Here is a 23,822-nt window from a genome sequence, read left to right as displayed (position 1 = left end):
AACCGAGTGAGACCCTGTCTCTGAAAAAATAAAACAACAACAACAAAAAACCCCCCAAAAAAACCTATCTTAAACCATTCCCCTCTCACTACAAGGTCTTAATGGGGGCAGATAATATGACAGAGAGACATTCAGAGCAGGCAGAGGTGTCATCGATTTGATTCACATGAATCTGAAATCTTGTTTTTAATGTTTAAGCATTACTCTTTGACAATTGAGAGAAAACAATCCCCCTGGGAGGAGGAAAGTGGCCAAAAGAAAATGGAACAGCTGAGAAAGAATGGAAATGATTCTAATGCTCCAAGACACAGAGCCAAGTGGGAGGGAAGCCAGGGTAAATGATCCGAGCCCGTCTATGAAACAGCCCGCCTCAGCTTGCGTGCTGGGTGCTTACTCAGTGAAGCAATAACAACTCTGTCATGGCTGACACAGCTGGAGCTCCTCCACATTAGTTAGCTGCAGGAAACCAGCCTATGTCCATTGTGCAAGAAGGGTCTGAACACTAGAGACACAGGCACACAAGATTGCATCTCTACTCCGCTTCTCCTTGGTTGTTATGGGAAGTGTGTGTCTCAAGTTAAATAAACTAGACTCTGGGGAACTATACAGTAAAGACTTAGTGATCGGCACAGCTTGGCATTTATGGTGATTAAAGATACAAAACATATTACAACTTTAATTTGTCTTAGTAACTTTGAAGAAGATGTTGTTATTTTAGTTTAATTAGAGGGGGGAAAAGCAGAGGGATTACGTGTAACTTTTTTTTTTTTTTTTAATTGATCATTCTTGGGTGTTTCTCGCAGAGGGGGATTTGGCAGGGTCACAGGACAATAGTGGAGGGAAGGTCAGCAGATAAACAAGTGAACAAAGGTCTCTGGTTTTCCTAGGCAGAGGACCCTGCGGCCTTCCGCAGTGTTTGTGTCCCTGGGTGCTTGAGATTAGGGAGTGGTGATGACTCTTAAGGAGCATGCTGCCTTCAAGCATCTGTTTAACAAAGCACATCTTGCACCGCCCTTAATCCATTCAACCCTGAGTGGATACAGCACATGTTTCAGAGAGCACAGGGTTGGGGGTAAGGTCACAGATCAACAGGATCCCAAGGCAGAAGAATTTTTCTTAGTACAGAACAAAATGAAAAGTCTCCCATGTCTACCTCTTTCTACACAGACACAGCAACCATCCAATTTCTCAATCTTTTCCCCACCCCTCCCTCCTTTCTATTCCACAAAACCGCCATTGCCATCATGGCCCGTTCTCAATGAGCCGCTGGGTACACCTCCCAGACGGGGTGGTGGCCGGGCAGAGGGGCTCCTCACTTCCCAGTAGGGGCGGCCGGGCAGAGGCGCCCCTCACCTCCCGGACGGGGCGGCTGGCCGGGCGGGGGGCTGACCCCCCCCCACCTCCCTCCCGGATGGCTTGGCTGGCCGGGCGGGGGGCTGACCTCCCCACCTCCCTCCCGGACGGGGCGGCTGGCCAGGTGGGGGGCTGACCCCCCCCACCTCCCTCCCGGACGGGGCAGCTGGCCGGGCAGAGGGGCTCCTCACTTCCCAGTAGGGGCGGCCGGGCAGAGGCGCCCCTCACCTCCCGGACGGGGCGGCTGGCCGGGCGTGGGGCTGACCCCCCACCTCCCTCCCGGACGAGGTGGCTGCCGGGAGGAGACGCTCCTCACTTCCCAGACGGGGTGGCTGCTGGGCGGAGGGGCTCCTCACTTCTCAGATGGGGCGGCTGCCAGGCGGAGGGGCTCCTCACTTCTCAGACGGGGCGGTTGCCAGGCAGAGGGTCTCCTCACTTCTCAGACGGGGCGGCCCGGCAGAGACGCTCCTCACATCCCGGATGGGGCGGCAGGGCAGAGGTGCTCCCCACATCTCAGACGATGGGCGGCCGGGCAGAGATGCTCCTCACTTCCCAGATGGGATGGCGGCCGGGAAGAGGCGCTCCTCACTTCCTAGATGAGATGGCGGCCGGGCAGAGACGCTCCTCACTTTCCAGACCGGGCAGCCAGGCAGAGGGGCTCCTCACATCCCAGACGATGGGCAGCCGGGCAGAGACGCTCCTCACTTCCCAGACGGGGTGGTGGCTGGGCAGAGGCTGCAATCTCGGCACTTTGGGAGGCCAAGGCAGGCTGCTGGGAGGTGGAGGTTGTAGCGAGCCGAGATCACGCCACTGCACTCCAGCCTGGGCACCATTGAGCACTGAGTGAACCAGACTCCGTCTGCAATCCTGGCACCTCGGGAGGCTGAGGCTGGCGGATCACTCGTGGTTAGGAGCTGGAGACCAGCCCGGCCAACACAGCGAAACCCCGTCTCCACCAAAAAAATACGAAAACCAGTCAGGCGTGGCGGCGCGCGCTCGGCAGGCTGAGGCAGGAGAATCAGGCAGGGAGGTTGCAGTGAGCCGAGATGGCAGCAGTACCGTCCAGCTTTGGCTCAGCATCAGAGGGAGACCGTGGAAAGAGAGGGAGAGGGAGACCGTGGAAAGAGAGGGAGAGGGAGACCGTGGAAAGAGAGGGAGAGGGAGACCGTGGAAAGAGAGGGAGAGGGAGAGGGAGAGCAATGTGATACTTCATATCAACAGAATGAAGGATTGAAGAAAATGATATGATCATTTTAATTGATGCTGTAAAAGCATTTGAAAAAGTTCAACATTCATTAGTGATAACAACCCTCAAAAAAACTGGGTATAGAGGAAACATACTTCAACATAATAAAAGTCATATGATATGGTTTGTCCACGTGTAACTTTTTAAAATAAAACTTTGAACCTAATATCACATAAAAGTAAAAAAGTACTTTGATGGAATTTATTTTACTTCTTTTGGGTGTCATGAATACAAAAGAGGTGACATGCTCAACACCACAATGCTGCAGAGCCAGGTAAACAATCTAGAATAAACTTGCTTCATTGTTTTCTAGCAACCCCTAACCACCTCTGTGATCTGTGGAAGTGAGGAGTTGGTACTTTGCCATTAATTTCTCCTCCCATTCCTGGCCAGAAGAGCCCACTAATTCTTGTACCCTGTCACAGTGTAAGTGACTACTGATTCAAAAGATGTCTTTATATTCAGATTAATGGATAAAGAAGTACAGTCATGTATCGCATAATGACTTCTTGGTCAGCAATGGGCCACATATACAGCCGTAGTCTGGTAAAATTATAATGGAGTCAGAAAATACCTATTGCCTAATGATTTGTGTTACAATTGCCTACAGAATTCAGTACAGCAACATGTTGTACAGGTTTGTAGCCTAGGAGCCATAGGCTATACCATACAGCCTAGGTGTAGAGTAGGCTATACCATCTAGGTTTGTGTAAATACACTTTATGATGTTTGTCCAAAGATGAAATCGCCTAATGATGCATTTCTTAGAACACATCCCTGTTGCTAAGCAATGCACTACTGCACCAATACAGTAATGGAACTTTCTTAAAGGAAAATCTATTAGGAAACACTTGATCCTAGCAGTGATCCTAGGCTGCATTAAATCGGAGGTACAATATGGAATAAATTAATACCAGATCCCAGTAGAAGTCCTCAACTAATTCTAGGCATAGAGCATCTTTCTCACTCTTTGCTGGCTTTCTTTCCTGCTTTTTTTTTTTTTTGAGATGGAGTCTTGCTCTGTCACCCAGGCTGGAGTGCAGTGGTGCAATCATGGCTTACTGCAGCCTCAACCTCCCAGGCTCAAGGGATCTTCCCACCTCAGCCTCCTGAATAGCTGAGACTACAGGTGTGTGTCACCATGCCCGGCTAAATTAAAATTTTTTTTTTGTAGAGCCAGGGTCTTAACTATGTTGCCAGGGCTGGTCTTGAATGCCTGGCTTCAAGGGATCCTCCTGCCTTGGCCTCCCAAAGTGTTTGGATTATGGGTGTGAGCCCTGTTTTCTGAAATACATTTTCTTAAGTTGTCAGGGTGATAGTAGTCAGTTTTTAGATTGTTTCTCCACAAAGGCCCAGTTCACCCTTTGCTGGCTTTCTTTCCTGCCTGTTTTTTGTTTTAATTCTACCTAAATATCCTGGCCTAAGCTCTGAACTGTGAACTCCTGTTTTCAACCATAGATAGAAATATAATGACCACAATTTTTTTTTTTTTTTTTTGAGATGGAGTTTTGCTCTTGTTGCCCAGGCTGGAGTGCAATGGCACGGTCTTAGCTCACCGCAACCTCTGCCTCCCGGGTTCAAGCGATTCTCCTGCCTCAGCCTCCCAAGTAGCTGGGATTACAGGCATGTGCCACCACACCTGGCTAATTTTGTATTTTTTTTTTTTAGTAGAGATGGGGTTTCTCCATGTTGGTCAGGCTGCTCTCGAACTCCCGACCTCAGGTGATCCACCCACCTTGGCCTCCCAAAGTGTTGGATTACAGGTGTGAGCCACCGCACCCAGACACAATTTTAACTTATAAAATAAATGGTATTTCATTCCCTCCAAAATAAAAACTAGAAATCAACTGCCAATCAATTTTCTCCATTTGGGAAGCTGCCGCCCTCTAGAGGTAATATGATGTTGGGGGCACTTTCCAGTTGTCACCAGGACTGACGGCAGAGGGAGTTGCTACTGCATTTAGTGTCTGGGATGAGAGATACCAGACATAATGAAATGCAGTTTTTTTGTTTTTTTTTGAGACGGAGTCTTGCTCTGTTGCCCAGGCTGGACTGCAGTGGCGCGATCTTGGCTCACTGCAGCTTCCGCCTACCAGGTTCCAGGGATTTTCCTGCCCCAGTCTCCGGAGTAGTTGGGACTACAGGCACGCGCCAGCGCAGTCAGCTAATTTTTGTATTTTTAGTAGAGACGGGGTTTCACCTTGTTGGCCAGGATGGTCTCAATCTCCTGATCTCATGATCCGCCCGCCTCGGCCTTCCAAAGTGCTGGGATTACAGGCGTGAGCCACCGCGCCCGGCTGAAATGCAGTTTTATATATAAAGAACCACCTTGCCCAAGATACCAGTAGTACTCACTTTGAAACACTATGAAAGGTCTACAACAAGTTGCATCTTAAAAAATTCTCCATTATATTTAATCTAAGAGGACTTAGAAGAGGACTGAGGAGTGGGGAGAAGACAGGAGAGTGTGAAATACATGGGGGCTCCCATATGTTGGGACAGAACATGGTCCTCTCAGGAATTTCATGGCTCTAACTGCGTTTCAGCCTAGCTTATCTTACCAGCATTTATTTCAACATTAGGATCTGGGACTTGACTTGCCAATTCTTCATGACACAGCTGTGGTACTACTTACTCAGCTAGGAAAAACAAAAGGTGTAGACTTTTTCTTTTTTCCTTTTTTTAGATAGGGTCTCGCTCTGTTGCCCAGGCTGGAGTGCAGTAATGTGATCATAGCTCACTGCAGCCTCCATATCCCAGGCTCAAGTGATCCTCCTGACTCAGCCTCTCCAGTAGCTGAGATTACAGGCACACAGCGCCACACCCGGCTAATTTTTTTGGGTTTTAGTAGAGATGAGGTCTTGCTGTGTTGCCCAGGCTGGTCTTGAACTCCTAAACTCAAGCAATCCTCCTGCCTTGGCATCCCAAAATGTTGGGATTACAGGCATGAGCCACTGTGCCTGGCCAATAAAGACTTCTGATTGATGTAATGTTATTCAGTCATATAAAGATGAAATGTAAATAAAATGGTTAAAGTGTCCTCTCAGTTGCAGAATAGACCTCAGTTGCTAGAAATACATAGCTTTTTAAAAATCTTTATTTATTTAGTTTTTTTGGGATGAAGTTTTGCTCTTGTTGCCCAGGCTGGAGTGCAGTGGTGTGATCTCGGCTCACTGCAACTTCCGTCTCCTGGGTTCGTGCAATTCTCCTGCCTCAGCCTCCCGAGTAGCTGGGATTACAGGTGCCCACCATGCCTGGCTAATTTTTGTGTTTTTAGTAGAGACAGGGTTTCACCATGTTGTCCAGGCTAGTCTCTAACTCCTGACCTCAGGTGATCCACTTGACTTGGCCTCCCAGAGTGCTGGGATTACAGGCGTTGAGCCACTGTGCCCAGCCTACAATTCATTTTTATTAAAAAAATATAATAGAGATGGGGTCTCACTATGTTGACCAGGCTGATCTTGAACTCCTGGCCTCAAGCGATTCTCCTGCCTTGGCTTCCCAAAGTGCTGGGATTACAGGTGTGAGCCACTACATCTGGCCTTGAATCCTTTTTTATCTAAGATTTTCAGGCATTGTCAAATTGTGTAAGGTAAGTTTCTACTTGTTCTCTAGTATCCATTCTCCCCATTTTTCCTTAATAAAAACCCCAAATCGTTCCCATTTCCTCCTCCATTTCCCAGCTTCCTTATGGGTGGGTGTGGCCATGTGACTTGACCTGTGGACTGTGTAAACTGATGTGTGCAACATCCAGCTTTTCTTCCCTTCTTTTAAATAGGGAAGTTGCTTGCTCTCCATACTTTCCCCCTTTTTACCCTTGCTGGAAAAGGATGACAACTTGGGCAGCCACCTTAGACCTACAGATGGCCATGGAATGTTCCACCAGCTGGATCCTTGGAGCAGAGCCACCTACTCACTTCTATCTTATTTAAGCCAAGGAATTTTGGAGAAATTAATTTTCCTGCCATTTTTTCATATATTGACTGCTAACTCCAAATAAGAGAAATGACATCTGGTCTCAATATAAAAAACAGTAGTGGGGCGGGGCATGGTGGCTCACGCCTGTAATCCCAGAACTTTGGGAGACCCAGGTGGGTGGACAACACGGTGAGACCTTGTCTCTACTAAAAATACAAAAATTAGCCAGGGGTGGTGGCGCATACCTGTTATCCTAGCTACTCAGGAAGCTGAGGCACGAGAATCGCTTGAATCCAGGAGGTGGAATTTGCAGTGAGCCGAGATTGCACCACTGTACTTCAGCCTGGGTGACAGAGCAATACCCTGTCTCAAAAAAAAAAAAAAAAAAAAAAAGAAACAACAGTAGTGGGAGAAACTTGAATATAGCAGGCTTCCAATTTTATATATATGTGGGTCACAGATACATACCATATACATATACAAAAAAAAACTTTTTATAAGCTGAATACATTATGAACATAAGTCTTGAATAGTTTAAAAAAGTTAACTGTTAAGAGCTTTGAAAAGGGTGAGGCTGGCCGCGGTGGCTCACGCCTGTATTCCCAGCACTTTGGGAGGCTGAGGCGGATGGATCACCTGAGGTCAGGAGTTCGAGACCAGCCTGGCTAACATGGTGAAACCCCATCTCTACTAAAAATACAAAACTTAGCTGGGCATAGTGGCGCATGCCTGTAATCCCAGCTACTGGGGGGCTGAGGCAGGAGGATTGCTTGAACCTGGGAGGTAGAGGTTACAGTGAGCCAAGATCGTGCCACTGCACTCCAACCTGGGCAACAGAGCAGGGCTCAGTCTCAAAAAAAAAAAGAAAAAAAAAAAAAAAAGAAAAAAGAAAAAAAGGGTAAGAATGGGAGCTTTATGCATTATATGTTTAATACAATTTCAATGTATTTTGTTGTGTTCAATACAGTTAATATCTGGAGTGAACAAGGTCGGTCTCATACATTTATCTTTCCTTTCTTCTTCCTCACGTTGTACATAAGGGAAGGAGGCTTCTTGGTTTTATAGGCCACACTTTTCTTGATGCGCTGTCCTTTGATGTTAACAATATATGGCAAGAGAGGGGGCCGGACGGTCAAAACTGTTCCTTCAGGTGTATAGCCTCGGAGATGCAGTCTGTCCTTAAAATTAGGTGTTACTGAAACCCAACCTATGCAGGCATGTGACACAACACAAAAGGCTGTTAGCAATCATCTTATTAAAAATACCACACCAAAGCTGAAAATGGAATATCAGAGAACGCTGTCACTCTCTTTCACTCTCTTATTATTTTATTCTTTTTTAAGAAACTGCGTCTTGCTATGTTACCCAGGCTGAACTCAAGTTCCTGGGCTCAAGCGATCGTCCTACCTCGGCGTCCTGAGAAGCTGGGGGCACAGGTGGACACACCTTAGTTTTAAAAAAGCATACAATGCGTTTGTGCAAAGTACAAATTTATTTTCAGAATAGGTTGTATTTTATGAATAAACTAGTATGTACACCTTAAAATAATCAGCTTTCATCAGTTAAGGCACTTTTCTATAAAAAAAATTGTCGGTAAGGCTGCTTTATTCACTTTTTGTTTTTTTTTTTTGAGATGGAGTTTGGCTCTTGTTGCCCAGGCTGGAGTGCAATGGCATGATCTAGGCTCACCGCAACCTCCACCTCCTGGGTTCAAGCGATTCTCCTGCCTCAGCCTCCTGAGTAGCTGGAATTACAGGCATGCGCCACCATGCCCGGCTAATTTTGTATTTTTAGTAGAGACAGGGTCTCAAACTCCCGACCTCAGGTGATCTGCCCGCCTCGGCCTCACAAAGTGCTGGGATTACAGGTGTGAGCCACCGTGCCTGCCCTTTTATTCACTTTTTAAAAAGTGCTTGGCATAAAATTACCTGCAGAGGAAAACTTGATGTCTGCCACTGCTTCAGATGCCCCCAGTCCTTCTTTTAACATAATGTCTTCAGCAACAAGAGGAGGAAATCCTGCCATTCGTTCTTTTCCACCCATTGGAATCTTCCAATGAAATAAAGATATTTACAAGTTCAAATTAAACTTCTTGGAACTCTAACATTAAGCAAATCACTGTCAAGATAATTCTGTACAGGGATCAAGAATAAAATCCTTTCAAATATTCAACTGTTGAAAAGAACTTGCAATCACTTCTGGGGTCAAATGAAAAGCAAGGGAACTCTGTGATGGGATGAAGCTTACAAATCTCAGGGCTCTGGGCCACACATTGGGCAAGCACCTGGCAGCAGCCTCTGGACAGGAGAATTGTGCTTCACTGACACTGTTTTTAGAATCCTCCACAGGGCCTCACATAGATTAATGTTGGGCAATTAAGGCACGGTCCTTCTAAGTACCTTAGTTCTTATAGGTGTGGCCATCAAGATTAATGCCTGGTCTTTATGAGTTAAGGGTCCATATATAATGGATAAGATTTAGCTTTTATGTTTACAGGTGTTTCCACGATTAGAAGTAATTGAGTAATTTTTTTTTTTTTTGAGATGGAGTTTTGCTCTTGCTGCCCAAGCTGGAGTGTAATGGCACGATATCAGCTCACTGCAACCTCCGCCTCCAAGGCTCAAGTGATTCTCTTGCCTCAGCCTCCCGAGTAACTGGGATTACAGGCGCGCACCACCATACCAGGCTAATTTTTTTGTATTTTTAGTAGAAACAGGGTTTCACCATGTTAGCCAGGCTGGTCTCAAACTCCTGACCTCAAGGTGATCTGCCCACCTCGGCCTCCCAAAGTGCTGGGATTACAGGTGTGAGCCACCACACCTGGCCATTGAGCAAATTTTAATTGTCACTAATATATTTAAACTTAGCCACATGTGGGCTAATGGCTACCAAATTGGACAGTGTAGTCTAGAGAAAAAAATAGCTGTGTGGCTATTCTAGGATCAGTCTATATAGAGCAATTTTGCTTTATAGCCAGAATTCTCAAAGAGAATGAGGTGAGGGAAAGCTAGCTCAAGATATTGTATAACAGTTCTGTACAACAAAGGCTTTCTTAACAGAGCCATGGGACCATCCCAGTGTATACTAACCATAACCATGCAATCAAGGCGTGTTGCCTTACCTGGAGTAACGTATGACCTGCATGCTTCTGATACAGAGCGTCTGCCCTGTCCAAGGAGGTGATATGCACAGGGAGGATGTTGGAAGCCACGACTGTAAACCAAGCTGACTGATTTCCCTTAAGAAAGGAAGAAGTTATTTGACCTGGTGAAAAACTTGGAAAACCTGCATATTCAAGGTACAATCAACTAAAAAAAAAAAACAAACCAAAAAACAAAAACCCAATCAGACTCCCTTTATAAGTACTGGTACGGCAGTAGCTGTAAATCAAATTATTACTAAGAACAGGGGCACAATACTGAAGCAGTGCATTTCAGCAATTCATGTGAAACTATGACTTCTTTGACAGACCCAATACTATTTTTGAAAAAACGTCTATTATTAAAAATTAAAAGGAAATACTATCTGCTTTAATTGTCTCTGTGTAAAGTTTGGTTTAAAATATTAACATTTTATGTGTTCTGATGAAATATATAAGGGTGCAAGCCTGGTGTGGTGGCTCATGCCTATAATCCCAGCATTTTGGAAGGCCGAGGTGGGTGAATCCCTTGAGCTCAAGTTTGAGACCAGCCTGGGAAACATGGCAAAACCCTGTCTCTATAAAAAATACAAAAATTAGCTGGGTGTGGTGATGTGTGCCTGTAGTCCCGACTACTTGCGGGGCTGGGGTGGGATGATCATTGGAGCCCAGGAGGTTGAGGCCACAGTGAGCCGTGACTGTACCACTGCACTCCAGTCTGGGCAACAGAGAGAGATGCTGTTTCAAAAAAAAAAACCAAAAAAACAAAAAAACAAAAAACCAGCCCCAAAAGCAAAAAACCAACAACCTCCCAAAATGAAATATATAAGGGTTCTAAGTGTGTAAGGCAAAATTTCTAACAAAGTATGAGCAAACACAAAACCCAAGAAATGTGCTATAGTAATGGCACACAGTTGTACTGTGTTGTTGGACATATCTATATCCATGTTTCATTTTCCTTTTTCTCTTCACTTTAGCAAAATGGAGAGCAATTCTATAGACACTCCAAAATCCCTAGATGCTATATAAACGAATACCAAACAAAAACGTGTATGCATAAAAACACACATATCATGGGATACAAAGTGTGGAATTAATTTAACGCCTATAACCCTGTACCTAAAGGTTTGACTTTATCCCATAGGTTTGACTCTATCCCATAGAATAGGGATAGTATCTTGTCTTAAATGCCAAGCTGTGTGGGGTACTCAATTGAAAACATAAGTTTTCAAGACCTAGCACTTTTTTGGGGGGATGAGGGAGTAGGGCATTTCTTTTCCCCAAGTTTTTTTTTTTTTTTTTTTTGATATGGAGTCTCGCCCCGTCACCCAGGCTGGAGTGCAGTGGTGCAATTTCAGCTCACTGCAGCCTCCGCCTCCCAGGTTTAAGTGATCTTCCTGCCTCAGCCTCTCTAGTAGCTGGGATTACCAGTGTGTGCCACCACGCCCAGCTAATTTTTGTATTTTTAGTAGAGATGGGGTTTCACCATGTTGACCAGGCTGGTCTTGATCTCCTGGCCTCAAGTGATCAGCCTGCCTCAGCCTCCCACAGTGCTGGAATTACAGGTGTGAGCCACTGTGCCTAGCCATCCCCAAGTTTTTATTACAGAAATTTTTAAACATAAAAACAAATTAAACCCTATACAATCATGGCTTAGTTATCAACATTTTGTCAGTCTTGTTCATACATCTGCTTCCTTAAAGTGAATCCCAATATTTTAAAATCATTTTTTAATAGTACAGACTTTTCTTACCTGCAGGAAATCTATGCGGCCTATAGCACCCAAAAACAGAACCATTCCTGGTTTAAGCACAAAAGTTCTTGGAACAATGGACTGTGTTGGCAAAACAGTATTTACTTCTTTTTCTGTTAGAAGATTTAAAATCTGTGAAGCAAATGGCAGATTTTTTAGAAAATACTTTTATTGAAGGTATGATATATTATGATTTACCCGTAAAATAAAAAGTGATGAAAAATATGCCAGACTTCAAAATAAACCAAATTATGTCAGAGTTTGCTACGCATCAAATTTATATAGATTCTTCCTGTCTAAATTAATTTCAATCTGATGGCTCTACCCTTGTTTTACAACTTAATCTACAGTAATGGCAAAATAACTTTATAGGTGTATGAGACTTTCCTATGTCAGCAGCATTCCCTAAATGTCAAAATTAATGTGAACCTGAAAACATGTTGATTCAATACCAAGATAGAAAATATATGCTCTCCTTATCAAGGCTTGTGGGCAGTAGCAATTTCCGCTTAAAGTAATGGTATACGTGACCTTATGTCCTAGTGGTAAGTATGCATGCATTAAATGCAAAATGGTCACCCCATTCTAGGAGCAAGTAAAGTGGCTGAAGAACCACTTTCTAAATTCTGGTCTTCAATTTCCTTATTTCTCCCAAATATTCAGCAGAGAATGAGAAAAAGTTATAAATCCCCTATGCTTATAACACAGAGGATTTATAATTTATCCCTATGATTTATAATAAATCCCTTCTAAGGATGACAAGTTCCTAGAGAGACTAGAGAAAAATAGAAAAGGAAAGACAGAAGTACAAGATTCTGCAAAGATTTAAGGAATCAAAATCTGGTTAAAAAAGAATAAAGAAGGTACAAATTGGACACAAAACTTGTAAACTTCTTTCTTAACAAGAGGCTGGGCACGGTGGCTCACGCCTGTAATCCCAGCACTTTGGGAGGCTAAGGCGGGCAGATCACCTGAGGTCAGGAGTTCCAGACCAGCCTGACCAACATGGAGAAAGCCCATCTCTATTAAAAATACAAAATTAGCCGGGCGTGGTGGCGTGCACCTGTAATCCCAGCTACTCGGGAGGCTGAGGCAGGAGAATCACTTGAATCCGGGAGGCGGAGATTGTGGTGAGCCGAGATTGCACCACTGCCCTCCAGCCTGGGCCATAGAGCAAGACTCCGTCTCAAAGGAAAAAAAGAGAATAACAAGAAAATAAAAAATAGAAATGATACATAGCGGCTCACAAGAAAATAATAAGGGGGCTGCAAATAGTTTTCTTCATTATTTGTGTTTGAAAAGGCACATTAAAAGCCATTTGCAGGTCAGCCATGGTGGCTCATGCCTGTAATCCCAGGACTTTCAGAGGCAGCGGCAGGCAGATCACTTGAGCTCAGGAGTTTTTTTCCTTTTTTGAGACAGAGTCTTGCTCTGTCACCCAGGCTGGAGTGCAATGGTGTGATCTTGGCTCACTGCAACTTCTGCCTCCCGGGTTCAAGCAATTCTCCTGTCTCAGTCTCCCAAGTAGCTGAGATTACAGACGTGCGCTACCATGCTTGGCTAATTTTTTTGGTATTTTTAGTAGAGACGGGGTTTTGTCATGTTGGCCAGGCTGGTCTCGAACTCCTGACCTCAAGTGATCCACTTACCTTGGTCTTCCAAAGTGCTGGGATTACAGGTATGCACCGTTGTGCCCAGCTGAGCTCAGGAGTTTGAGACCAGTCTGGGCAACACGGCAAAACCTCACCTCTATGAAAAATACAAAAATTAGCTGGGGTGGCGTGTGTCTGTAGTTCCCAGCTACCCCGGAGGCTGAGGTGGAGGATTGCTTGAGCCAGGGAGGCAGAAGTTACAGTGGGCCAAGATTCCACCACTGCACTCCAGCCTAGACCAGACTGGGCAACATAGCGAGGTCCTGTCTCTACAAAAACTAAACAATTAGTTGGGCATGGTGGTATGTACCTGTGGCCCTAGCTACTTGGGAGGCTGAAGTGGGAGAATTGGTTGAGCCCAGGACTTTGAAGTTACTTGATCATGCCACTGCATTCCAGCCTGGGCAACAGGGGAAACCTTGTCTCTCTTTTTTGTTGAGACAGGGTTTCACTCTGTTGCCCAGGCTGGGCTGCAGTGGCATGATCTCGGCTCACTGCAACCTCTGCCTCCCAATAAGTGTATCAAGTGATTCTTGTGCCTCAGCCTCCTCAATAGCTGGGATTACAGGCATGTACCACCATGCCCAGCTAATTTTTTGTATTTTTAGTAGAGACACAGTTTTGGCATGTTGCCCAGGCTGGTCTCAAACTCCTGGGCTCAAGCAATCCTCCCACCTCGGCCTCCCAAAGTGCTGGGACTACAGGTGTGAGGCACTGTGCACAGCCTGAGTCTTAATACTTTCATTTCACAACAGAGATCCTTGGTTCAGTCTGGGAAACCCTGGTTTAAGACATCAAATAAGTTTATCTGTAAACTAACAGAGAAGCAAACTACCAGTGCTGACAGACGTTTATATCTAAAAATTTGGGGTTCTCATTCTGCTGTCTAGAGTATTTTGCAAATTCTTGCCTTTCTGACACAACTATTTAATAGAGGATATATGACTGAAGTAACTGCTATGCCTGATCTAATAGCATCTGAAAGGGAAGAATTAGTCTGGGCGTAGTGGCTCCCATCCATAATCCTAGCTCTTTGGGAGGCTGAAGTGGGTGGATCACCTGAGGTGAGGGGTTTGAGACCAGCCTGGCCAACATGGCGAAACCCTGTCTCTATTAAAAATACAAAAAGTAGCCGGGTGTGGTGGCACATGCCTCTAATACCAGCTACTCGAGAGGCTGAGGCAGGACAATCGCTTGAACCCAGGCGGCAGAGGTTGCAGTGAGCCAAGATCATTGCGCCACTGCACTCCAGCCTGGGCAAGAGAGTCAGACTCCGTCTCAAAAAAAAAAAAAAAAAAAAAAAAAAAAAAATGTATGGTGGGGGAAGAATTAGTTCATTAAGCTAAAGTGACAGAATATTATTAGAAAGCAGTTCTGAACTTTTGGACTGCTAAGGAAGAAAAGATGGCATGAGCAATTATTCCAGGAGAGCAATAAAATTTAAAAGGTGTGTATGATTCAATGACAGGGGACACCAAATAGAATACAATTCTGAGAATGTAACTATAAGTGTTCCTGATGAGGCCAAGAAAAGTACCTAAGAAACCAATGTGGTTTTGTAGGGAGATACAGAGATAATTAGAAAAATCGGAAACTGGTCAGTAACCAGATTTGAAGGAAATGATTAATGAATCTGTTGTGAGGCTGTATCCTGGATGCACATTTCAGTCAATCAATGATCTGAATGAAGATCCAAACTGCAAATATAAAAAGTAATGAGATTGAATGAATATTTAACAGAGTAAGATATAGGCTGAATTTAACAAGACAAAGTCAAAGTTACCTATGAGGCCCAAAGTTGTCCATGAGCAATTGGATAAAAGAGAGGCATAGGGACAAGACAGGTGGAGTTAATGCTATTCTTTTTTTTTTTTTTTGAGACAGAGTCTTGCTCTGTCACCCAGACTGGAGTGCAGTGGCACGATCTCAGCTCACTGCAAGCTCTGCCTCCCGGGTTCACACCATTCTCCTGCCTCAGCCTCCCGAGTAGCTGGGACTACAGGCGCCCACTACCTCCTGGCTAATTTTTTGTATTTTTAGTACAGACAGGGTTTCACCGTGTTAGCCCAGATGGTCTCGATCTCCTGCCCTTGTGATCTGCCTGTCTGGGCCTCCCAAAGTGCTGGGATTACAGGCGTGAGCCACTGCACCCGGTCGGAGTTAATGCTATTCTAAATCATGCTCACCTGAGAGCACTGAGTTCTCAGTGTCACACTTTAAGAACAAACATAGAAAACATTCTGAAGAGGCCTGGGCCAATAAATAGCCTGTTTCCTACAGCACAGCTGTAGGAAATGAAGACAAATAATCCAGATTGTGAGCACAGTGAATGCTCAACGTTTGCTGGATGAAGTAATGAAAGAGAAGAAAAGGGAGGGATAGGTGAAGAAGAGATGGGACGTTACATTTTAAAATATTTCAGTCTGGCAAGGGAAATAGGTATTACCTTAGTCCCAGATGGCTTTGGGGAACAATGGATACATGTTACAGGGAGACTATTCAGCTCAGTACACTCAATACAAAGAGAAGGTCAAAGACCCAAATGAGTTACCTTGGAAGGTGACATGACAGTTTCAGCTTTGGTGAGTCACTCCTTTCAGTTCAAGATGGAGGACCCCTTGATGGATATGTTACAGAGGTAATTCAAGCAGGGACTAGGGAGTTGGACTCCAGTGATATTTATGTGTTTTTCCAACCTCAAAACCTAGGCTTCTGTAAACATTTCCCTAACCAAGGTAACAATCACAATGATAAAATAAGTTGGTTGTCAGCAATGAAGTCTATCAAATGGAACACATAACTTGATGGCATACAGATTCACCCCTAAACAGCTTTCATGAATGAATCAGAACTGAGTCTAAAATGGAAGTATACTTCTTTTCCTGTTTTCTGCCAATTAAGACAGCAGTACTTGTGCAATTGAAAGTAAATGTTTCTGAGGCTGATATGACTAGTAATAAAACTCCAGTTTCCCGTTTAGCTGGCTCTACATGCATTACACTCTTTCTCTATTGCAATTCCCCTGTCTTGATAAATTGGCTGTATCTGGGCAGCAGGCAATATAAACCCATTAAAAAAGAAAAAGAAAGTAAATGTTTCTAAAAGAAACCAAATACATACACAATTTTCTTTTGTAATTCCAGGGGTGTCATAAAACCAGTGGGCATCTTTCACATCTTGTGCAGTCAATTCTACTTGTTTGGTGGATTTGTGTGTACCCATAACAGGGTCATTTTCCATGTCAAAGGCAAGTGAATCAGCATCAAACTCAAAGGGAATGTTATCCTTCTGTTCTTCTGAATACAAGAATGTCCTTCCAACTCTTCCTAGAACAAGTTATAGTAAGGTTATTAGTCACTCCTTTAATACTTTTAACTCCAGACATAATTTTTATGTTTCCCTCAAACAAGTTACTAAGATTACAGTATAGGGAAGTGAGACCATAATGATACTTTTGCTTTTTTTTTTTCCAAAAAGCAGTGAGAGTCAACTCTTGCAATAATCAAGCGTGTGGCTGGCTGTGTACATGGAGTGGCGGGGGCGAGGGTGTGTGGAAATCAGACTGTTTTAAAGAAAGGCTGAAAAGACATACCAAGGAAAGACAGACAACCTAATCTAAAGCTGCTGCATGGAGTAAAAACTTTTACTACCTGTACTGCTCTGGGTTTCCAAACAGTAGCCTTATCGCTAAAGGGCCTCTTTGTTGCAGAATAAGGAAGGCAGTCTCTCCCCACAAAAACTGGCTAGCCTCGGACAGCTGTATTTCAGGTTGCTTAACAAAGAATTTTAGCATAGTACCAACGAGGGTTTTCCCATAGAGGATGCTTACCTACGACATAACCATGCTTTTTGAGGACATTAAGCTGATTTTGTTCTTGCTCACTAAGATCTTCTTCAGCTTGAGTTGAATCTTTTTTAAGTCTTTGATGCCTTTTAAACATTCTGTAAGGAGTTGGGTTGCAAATAGGAAACTTCAGAAGGTTTAATGTAGTACCTGAAATACACAGAATAAATACATCTTTAGAAAAGGGAATAAGGGGGAAGAAAATGAACATTTTTGAGGCTCTACACTGTGTTGGTTACTGTAATAAAATATAAAATTACTGCCACTTTACAAATGAGGAAATAGGTTAAGAGATTAGCTCACAGGGGAAACCAGAATTGGAATCCAAAATCTGTAGGCCCGATTTCTTTCCATTTTTATCACATTACCATTCAGTATAAAAGTAATTTTTCTGTAAAATTCAAAGTGCAAGACAGAAAAGGGCAGCTTACTAAATGAAACTTTGGTTTCAAGGGAACAAATGGGGCAGTCAGTTTTGTCAACTTAAATTTAAACCTGGCTGAGTGTAGTGGCTCACACCTGTAATCCCAGCACTTTGGGAGGCCCAGGCGGGTGGATCACTTGAGGTCAGGAGTTCGAGACCTGCCTTGCCAACATGGTGAAACCCTGTCTCTACTAAAAATAGAAAAAATTAGCTGGGTGTGGTGGTGCACACTTGTAGTCCAGCTATTTGGGAGGCTGAGGCAGGAGAATCGCTTGAACCTGGGAGGTGAGGGTTGCCGTGAGGCGAGATCGCACCACTGCACTCCAACCTGGGCGACAGAGTGAGCCTCTGTCTCAAAAAAAAAAAAAAAAATTAAACCATAGAAGGACTCATTTTCTAATTACAGAAGTTTGTTTCTTTCTTTCTTGTTTTTGAGACAGCGTCTTGCTCTGTTGCCCAGGCTGGAGTGCAGTGGTGCGATCTTGGCTCAGCCTCCCAGGTTCAAGCGATTCTTCGCCCTCAGCCTCCTGAGTAGCTGGGATTACAGGCACCAGCTACCACACCCGGCTAAGTTTTGTATTTTTAGTAGACACGGGAGTTTCGCCATGTGGGCAGGTCTGGTCTGGAACTCCTGACCTCAGGTGATCTACCCACCTTGGCCTCCCAAAGTGATCGGATTACAGGTGTGACCCACTGCACCTGGCCACAGAAGTTTCTTAAAGTCACAGGACTGATACTTCTGTTTTTTTGGGTCTCTGTTGTCCAGGCTGGATTGGAGTACAGTGGCCCAATTAGGGCTCACTGCCACCTCAACCTTCCAGGCTCAGGTGATTCTCCCACCTCAACCTCCTGAGTAGCTGGGACTACAGGCACGCACCACCAGCCTGACTAATTTTTGTATTTTTAGTAGAGACAGGGTTTCACCATGTTGCCCAGGCTGGTCCTGAACTCCTGAGCTCAAGCAATCTGCCCACCTTGGCCTCCCAAAGTGCTAGAATTACAGATGTGAGCCACTGAGCCCGGCAAAGCCACACATCAAATTGCACTAATGGGCCGGGAGCAGTGGCTCACACCTGTAACCCCAGCACTTTGGGAGGACGAGGTGGGCAGATCATGTGAGGTCAGGAGTTGGAGACCTGCTTGGCCAACAGGTGAAACCCTGTCTCTACCAAAGATACAAAAATTAGCTGGGCATGGTGGTGCTTGCCTGTAATCCCAGCGCTTTGGGAGGCCAAGGTGGGCAGATCACCTGAGGCCAGGAGTTCCAGACCAGCCTGGCCAACATGGTGAAACCCCATCTCTACTAAAAATACAAAAATTAGGCCAGGCGCGGTGGCTCACACCTGTAATCCCTGCACTTTGGGATGCTGAGGCGGGCGGATCACGAGGTCAGGGGTTTGAGACCAGCCTGACCAACATAGTGAAACCCCGTCTCTACTAAAAATATAAAAATTAGCTGGGCATAGTGGCGTGCGCCTGTAATCCCAGCTACTCAGGAGGCTGAGGGAGGAGAATCACTGGAACCCGGGAGGTGGAGGTTACAGTGAGCCACTGCACTCTAGCCTGGGCGACAGAGCAAGACAAGACTCCGTTTAAAAAAACAAAACAAAACAAACACAAAAATTAGCTTGGTGTGGTGGCGCATGCCTCGAATCCCAGCTACTCGGGAGGCTGAGGCAGGAGAATCACTTGAACCCGGGAGGCGGAGGTTGCAGTGAGCCGAGATCACGCCACTGCACTCCAGCCTGGGCAACAGAGTGAGACTCTGTCTCCAAAACAAAACAAACAAAACACAAAGTTCATTAGGTTCAGACAGTAAAAAGGACGCACACTTTCTGGAACAATATACAAAGAAGTTACAAAGCAAATCTCCAGAACAGGAACTTTGCTTTGTTCCCTGGTCTATCTCCAGTGCTTAGTGACTGGGAACAGAGACGTGCTCCATAAACACTTCCATTAGAAAATTACTACAACACATCCTCAATTTTCCCTAGCAGTAAGCTGACACAGAAGAGAGGTGTGACCAGAGTGGGGAGAGAATTTGTAAAGGGAAGGGTACAGGTAGCCCGTAGTGGACATTAAGGGAGGATGTACTCGGTGCCTCGGCCAGGACCAGACGTCCACCTTGCCAGGAAACGAAGAGGGCGAGCCTCCTAAAACTCACCTGGCCAAGGGGAGATGGTGGCTCTGTCGATGGCCTCGGAGCCCTTGGCAGTGCAGTAATCGGACTCCAGGAGCGTGTTAAAGAGAGTGGATTTGCCGGCGTTGGTGGCGCCCACTAAGTAGACGTCCCCACGGTAGCGCCAGGAGCGCTGAAGGGCAGAGATCAACTCTTCCACTCCATAGCCGGTCTTGGCGCTGATCAGCCGCACGTCCCTGACCACCGTGCGGGACCAGTTCGGCGGATTCGGATTCTCCCCGTCCTGTGGCTCCTCCTTGACGGGGCGCTGTGGCCCTTGGTGGCCAGGGGCCAGCAGGAGCCCGGCGCGGGCACAGTCCTCCCACAGTCGCTCCCGCAGCCTCTGCCGGTAGCCAGGAGCATCCTGGGGCAGGAGGTCCACTTTGTTTCCCAGCACGATCAGCTGCTTGGGGCCCACCAGCGCGGGCAAGTCGGGCAGCAGGGCGTCGGGCAGGTCCAGCAGGTCCACCATGTAGAGCACCAGGGAGGGCCCGGGCCGCCGCAACGCGGCGCTCACCAGCTCCAGGTACTGCTCGCGGCTCACCTGCAGGCGTAGAGCGCGCCGGTGGTGCGACAGCAGCCAGCAGCGCTGGCACACGGTCCGTGCCAGCCCGCCGTCTGCCTCCGCCGTGCGGAGGAACTTCTCTCGGGGCAGGTAGCCGGGCACGCCGGGGTCCTGGCAGTGCAGCTCTGCCCCGCAGCCCGAGCAGTTCACGCCGCTGGGCGGCAATGCCGGGTCCGGGTGCCCCACGACTGGGTGCTCCCGGGACCTGGCCCGTAGGTTTTGCTGTCGCCGCTCCTCCCGCCGCTGCTGCCTCTGTCGCTCCTCCTCCTCCTGCTGTTGCTGGAGCTCCTGCAGCTGCTTTTCGCGGGTGGGTTCCGGCTCCGGCTCCAGGATGTACTCCGGGAACAGAAAACGCTCCTGCATGTCACCACCTTCTCCAAAGCCCTCCGTGTCCACGGGGTCATAAGGAAGCTCGCGTCCCAGACTCGATGAGTGCTGGAAGGAGGAGGCGGCAGCGCACCTCCTCTCCAGGAGCGGCTCCCGGAGGCCATGGCGCGCTGCCGTGGGAGCGGATCCACGAAGGAAAAGGCTCAGCAGCCTGAACGGTAGGCGAGCGGGCAGCATGAGGAAGTAGCTCCAGGCAAAGGGGCGGAGCCACAAGCGCGCACGCGCACTAGGGTCCGAGGCGCGCACGCGCACTAGGGTCCGAGGCGCGCATTTGACCCGAGACGAAAGCGCGTGGGTACTTGGGAGCTGTCCTGGTTGGTTTTGCGTCTAATCCCGTGAGTTCTCGCGATTTAAGCTCTGAGACCGAGAACCTACTTAAAGCTATGGCAAAGGCACTGGAGGACTGAGCTAGGTGGGCAGAAAAGAGCAGTGAGTGTTACGGGTTTTTTCACTTTCAGGCTTAACGCCTCACTGCTAGCACAAGCCGCCCTTAATAAGTCACACTTAAAAAGGAGCTTCCGGGGCCGGGCGCGGTGGCTCACGCCTGTAATCCCAGCACTTTGGGAGGCCGAGGCGGGCGGATCATGAGGTCAGGCGATCGAGACCATCCTGGCTTACACGGTGAAACCCCCATCTCTACTAAAAATACAAAAAATTAGCCAGGCGTGGTGGCGGGCGCCTGTAGTCCCAGCTACTCGGGAGGCTGAGGCAGGAGAATGGCTTGAACGCGGGAGGCGGAGGTTGCAGTGAGCCGAAATCGCGCCACTGCACTCCAGCCTGGGCGACAGAGCGAGCCTGTCTCAAAAAAACAAAACAAAAACAAAAAGGAGCTTCCGGCCGGGCGCGTGGCTCACGCCTGTAATCCCAGCACTTTGGGAGGCCGAGGCGGGCGGATCACCTGAGGTCAGCAGTTCGAGACCAGCCTGGCCAACGTGGTGAAACCCCGTCTCTACTAAAAATACAAAAATTACCCGGGCGTGGTGGCCCTTGCCTGTAATCCCAGCTATTTGGGAGGCCGAGGCAGGAGAATCGCTTGAACCCGGGAGACGGAGGTTGCAGTGAGCCGAGATCGCTCCACTGCACTCCAGCCTGGGCGACAGAGCAAGCGAGACTCCATTTCAAAAAATAATAAATAAATAAAAATAAAAAATAGCTTCGTGTTTTGGTCCTTATAAAGGCAAATAAATTGAGCATCCCAATGTTGCGGATTCACAGGACGAACACTTTTTAATAATAAGTATACTTGGTTTTGTTTTCAGGTGTCGTTATTTGTGCAACAACACTGAAAAACAAGCAGAAATAAAACATTGACGGGACGGATACGACCGCAGATTGCGGGAGCTGTCCTCTCAATCAGCCCGGCAGCGGCGGCCCACAATTTGCGCGTGTGCAACCCTAACCCCGGCCCAAGCTTGACCTACAATTTGCGCAGGCGCAGATCCTAACTTTGGCGTCCCTGGGGGCGGCCTTTGCTGTGAGACGCATGGTATTCTGGGAACGTCGGAGACGGAAGTTACTTCGTCTTTAGCTCCCGGCGCTGGTGGCTTCTGGGCGGTTTTTGTCTTTTGATTTCAAGAGTTAGGAGCTCGGGAACCGTTTGGCAATATGTACGACGCGGATGAGGGTAGGTGAACACTCAAAACACACGCCGTGGCGGTCCATTTAAGCAGGAAAGCGTTGGGAACTGATTGGATTGAGGATTTGGGGCCTTCCCATGCGCCGGCTGCACAGCCCCCAGCCTTGTTCCCACACTTACCAGGCCGGGAACGAAACTGGGGTAGGGAGAGGCAGAGGGTGCAGGGAACATAGTGTTAATGTTCCAGGTTACGTTCACTGCTGCTTTCTGCACTTTCTCGTTCCGTTAGATCTGATCCTCGTTTCCTGTGGTGAAGTAGCGTGCAGAATCGTAAGATAAATTACGTTTTGAATTTGAAGCAAAGGGCACCCTTTAAAAATTTTCCTTAAAGCCACAGTCGACTTAACGAATAGGTCAAATGTTGAGTGTCAGCCTGTGTCAGGCAGTGTGGAAGGCCCTGGAAATATACCGGGACAGAGAATATCGGGGGTGGGGGTGGGGGTGGCGGGGGGGACTCGGTTTAGTCTGACATTTCTTCATACTGTTTGTAAGTCAAAGTAAATTGTCTTAAAGGATGACTTTTAACTTCCTCTTCTCACAATGTCACAGTTCTCAGATGATATGTATTCTGCTGCACTGGGCCAATGTATAATATCTGTTTCTTTGCGCATATGGAATTCTTAGTAGTGGCCGAGCGCGGTGGCTCCCGGCAGCATTTTGGGAGGCCGAGATGTGCAGATCGCTTGAGACCAACCTGACAAACATGGGGAAATCCTGTATCTACTAAAAATACAAAAATTAGCCTAGTGTGATGGCGTGCGCCTGTAATCCCAGCTACTCGGGAGGCTGAGGCCCGACGATCGCTTGAGCCCAGGAGGCGGAGGTTGCAGTGAGCTGAGATCGCACTACTGCACCACAGCCTGAGTGACAGAGTTAGACTCTGTCTCAAAAAAAAAAAAAAAAAAAAGAATTCTTAGTTGAGTCCAGTGTATTTTCGTAGCCGCCTTTTCCATTCTCCATATCTGCTAATTCAAACCTTATTTTCTTATAGCTCTCAATTCCTTGGCCACCCCCTACATCTCCTCTCTTTATTCCCTCAGCTACTTCTGATAAATCAGATGGAAAAAATTGAAGCAAAAGCTTAATTATTTTTGTTTTTAAGAGATGGGGTCTGGCCATGTTGCCCAGGCTGGTCTCAAACTCCTGAGGTCAAACCATCTGCCTGTCTCGGCCTCCCAAAGTGCTGGGATTACAAGCATGAGCCAATGTGCCCAGCCAAAAGCTTAAACTTTTAAAGCTGTTTAAACTTCTGTCTCATTTATATCTTGTGTTGTAGAAATTTATTAGCATCATTATATTCCTTGTTCTTTTTAACTACTATCTCAGTAGAAGAAAAATTCGAAAAAAAGATTTTTAAAGCATAATTTTTGGCTGGGTAATATATTCTCATAGCTCACAAGCCAGAAAATTTAAAAATGTTAAACTGGGGTGGCTGGTGCAGTGGCTCACGCCTGTTATCCCAGCATTTTGGGAGTCTGAGGCGGGTGGATCACTTGAGCTCAGGAGTTCGAGACCAGCCTGGGCAACATGGGAGACCCCTCTCTATAAGAAATAGAAAAATTAGCTGGGCGTGGTCTTGCTCACCTATAGTCCCAGCTACTTGTGGGGCTGAGGCTGGAGGATCGCTTGAGCCTGGGAAGTTGACACTGCTATGAGCTGAGAACAAAGTGAGACCTTGTCTCAAAAAAAACAAGTTAAGGTGTCACGTCTCCTTCTTACCCACCAT

The 23,822-nt window shown here is 46.6% G+C and overlaps 2 protein-coding genes across 6 annotated transcripts in view; one reads left to right on the top strand and one right to left on the bottom strand.

The window, feature by feature from the left end:
- Nucleotides 1–2,583: 2,583 nt before the first annotated feature.
- Nucleotides 2,584–20,744, bottom strand: NOA1 (nitric oxide associated 1). The gene is made up of 7 exons (XM_003806497.5): nt 19,494–20,744; nt 16,891–17,055; nt 16,182–16,387; nt 11,410–11,541; nt 9,639–9,755; nt 8,446–8,566; nt 2,584–7,724 (listed from the first exon to the last, which is right to left on the bottom strand). Exons 1-7 carry the CDS (start codon nt 20,635–20,637, stop codon nt 7,513–7,515), a joined length of 2,097 nt encoding a protein of 698 aa, XP_003806545.2. The 5' UTR covers nt 20,638–20,744; the 3' UTR covers nt 2,584–7,512.
- The window catches only part of POLR2B (RNA polymerase II subunit B), a 53,882-nt gene continuing 50,395 nt past the window's right edge, over nt 20,336–23,822 (top strand). The window contains exons 1-2 of one of the 5 annotated variants that reach the window (XM_063603806.1): nt 20,336–20,618; nt 21,720–22,084. In XM_063603806.1, coding sequence (XP_063459876.1) covers nt 22,066–22,084 — 19 coding nt within the window. In that variant the 5' untranslated portion in view covers nt 20,336–20,618; nt 21,720–22,065. Of the gene's footprint in view, nt 20,619–20,711; nt 21,082–21,719; nt 22,085–23,822 lie in introns of those variants that run through there. The other 4 variants (XM_055111519.1, XM_034958757.2, XM_055111518.2 and 1 more) reach the window with 4 other exon arrangements.

This window comes from Pan paniscus, chromosome 3, assembly GCF_029289425.2.
Source record: "Pan paniscus chromosome 3, NHGRI_mPanPan1-v2.0_pri, whole genome shotgun sequence".
NCBI lineage: Eukaryota > Metazoa > Chordata > Mammalia > Primates > Hominidae > Pan > Pan paniscus.
The sequence above is the reverse complement of the archived record's forward strand: the minus strand, read 5'-3'. Positions and strand labels throughout refer to the sequence as shown.

Coding starts and splice junctions, on each gene's coding strand:
- NOA1 (XM_003806497.5), bottom strand. CDS start 20,637: ATGCTGCCCGCTCGCCTACCGTTCAGGCTGCTGAGCCTTTTCCTTCGT. Junction 17,056..19,493: donor CACCATCTCCCCTTGGCCAG/GTGAGTTTTAGG, acceptor TGTGTATTTCAG/GTACTACATTAAACCTTCTG. Junction 16,388..16,890: donor AAAGCATGGTTATGTCGTAG/GTAAGCATCCTC, acceptor AACTTGTTCTAG/GAAGAGTTGGAAGGACATTC.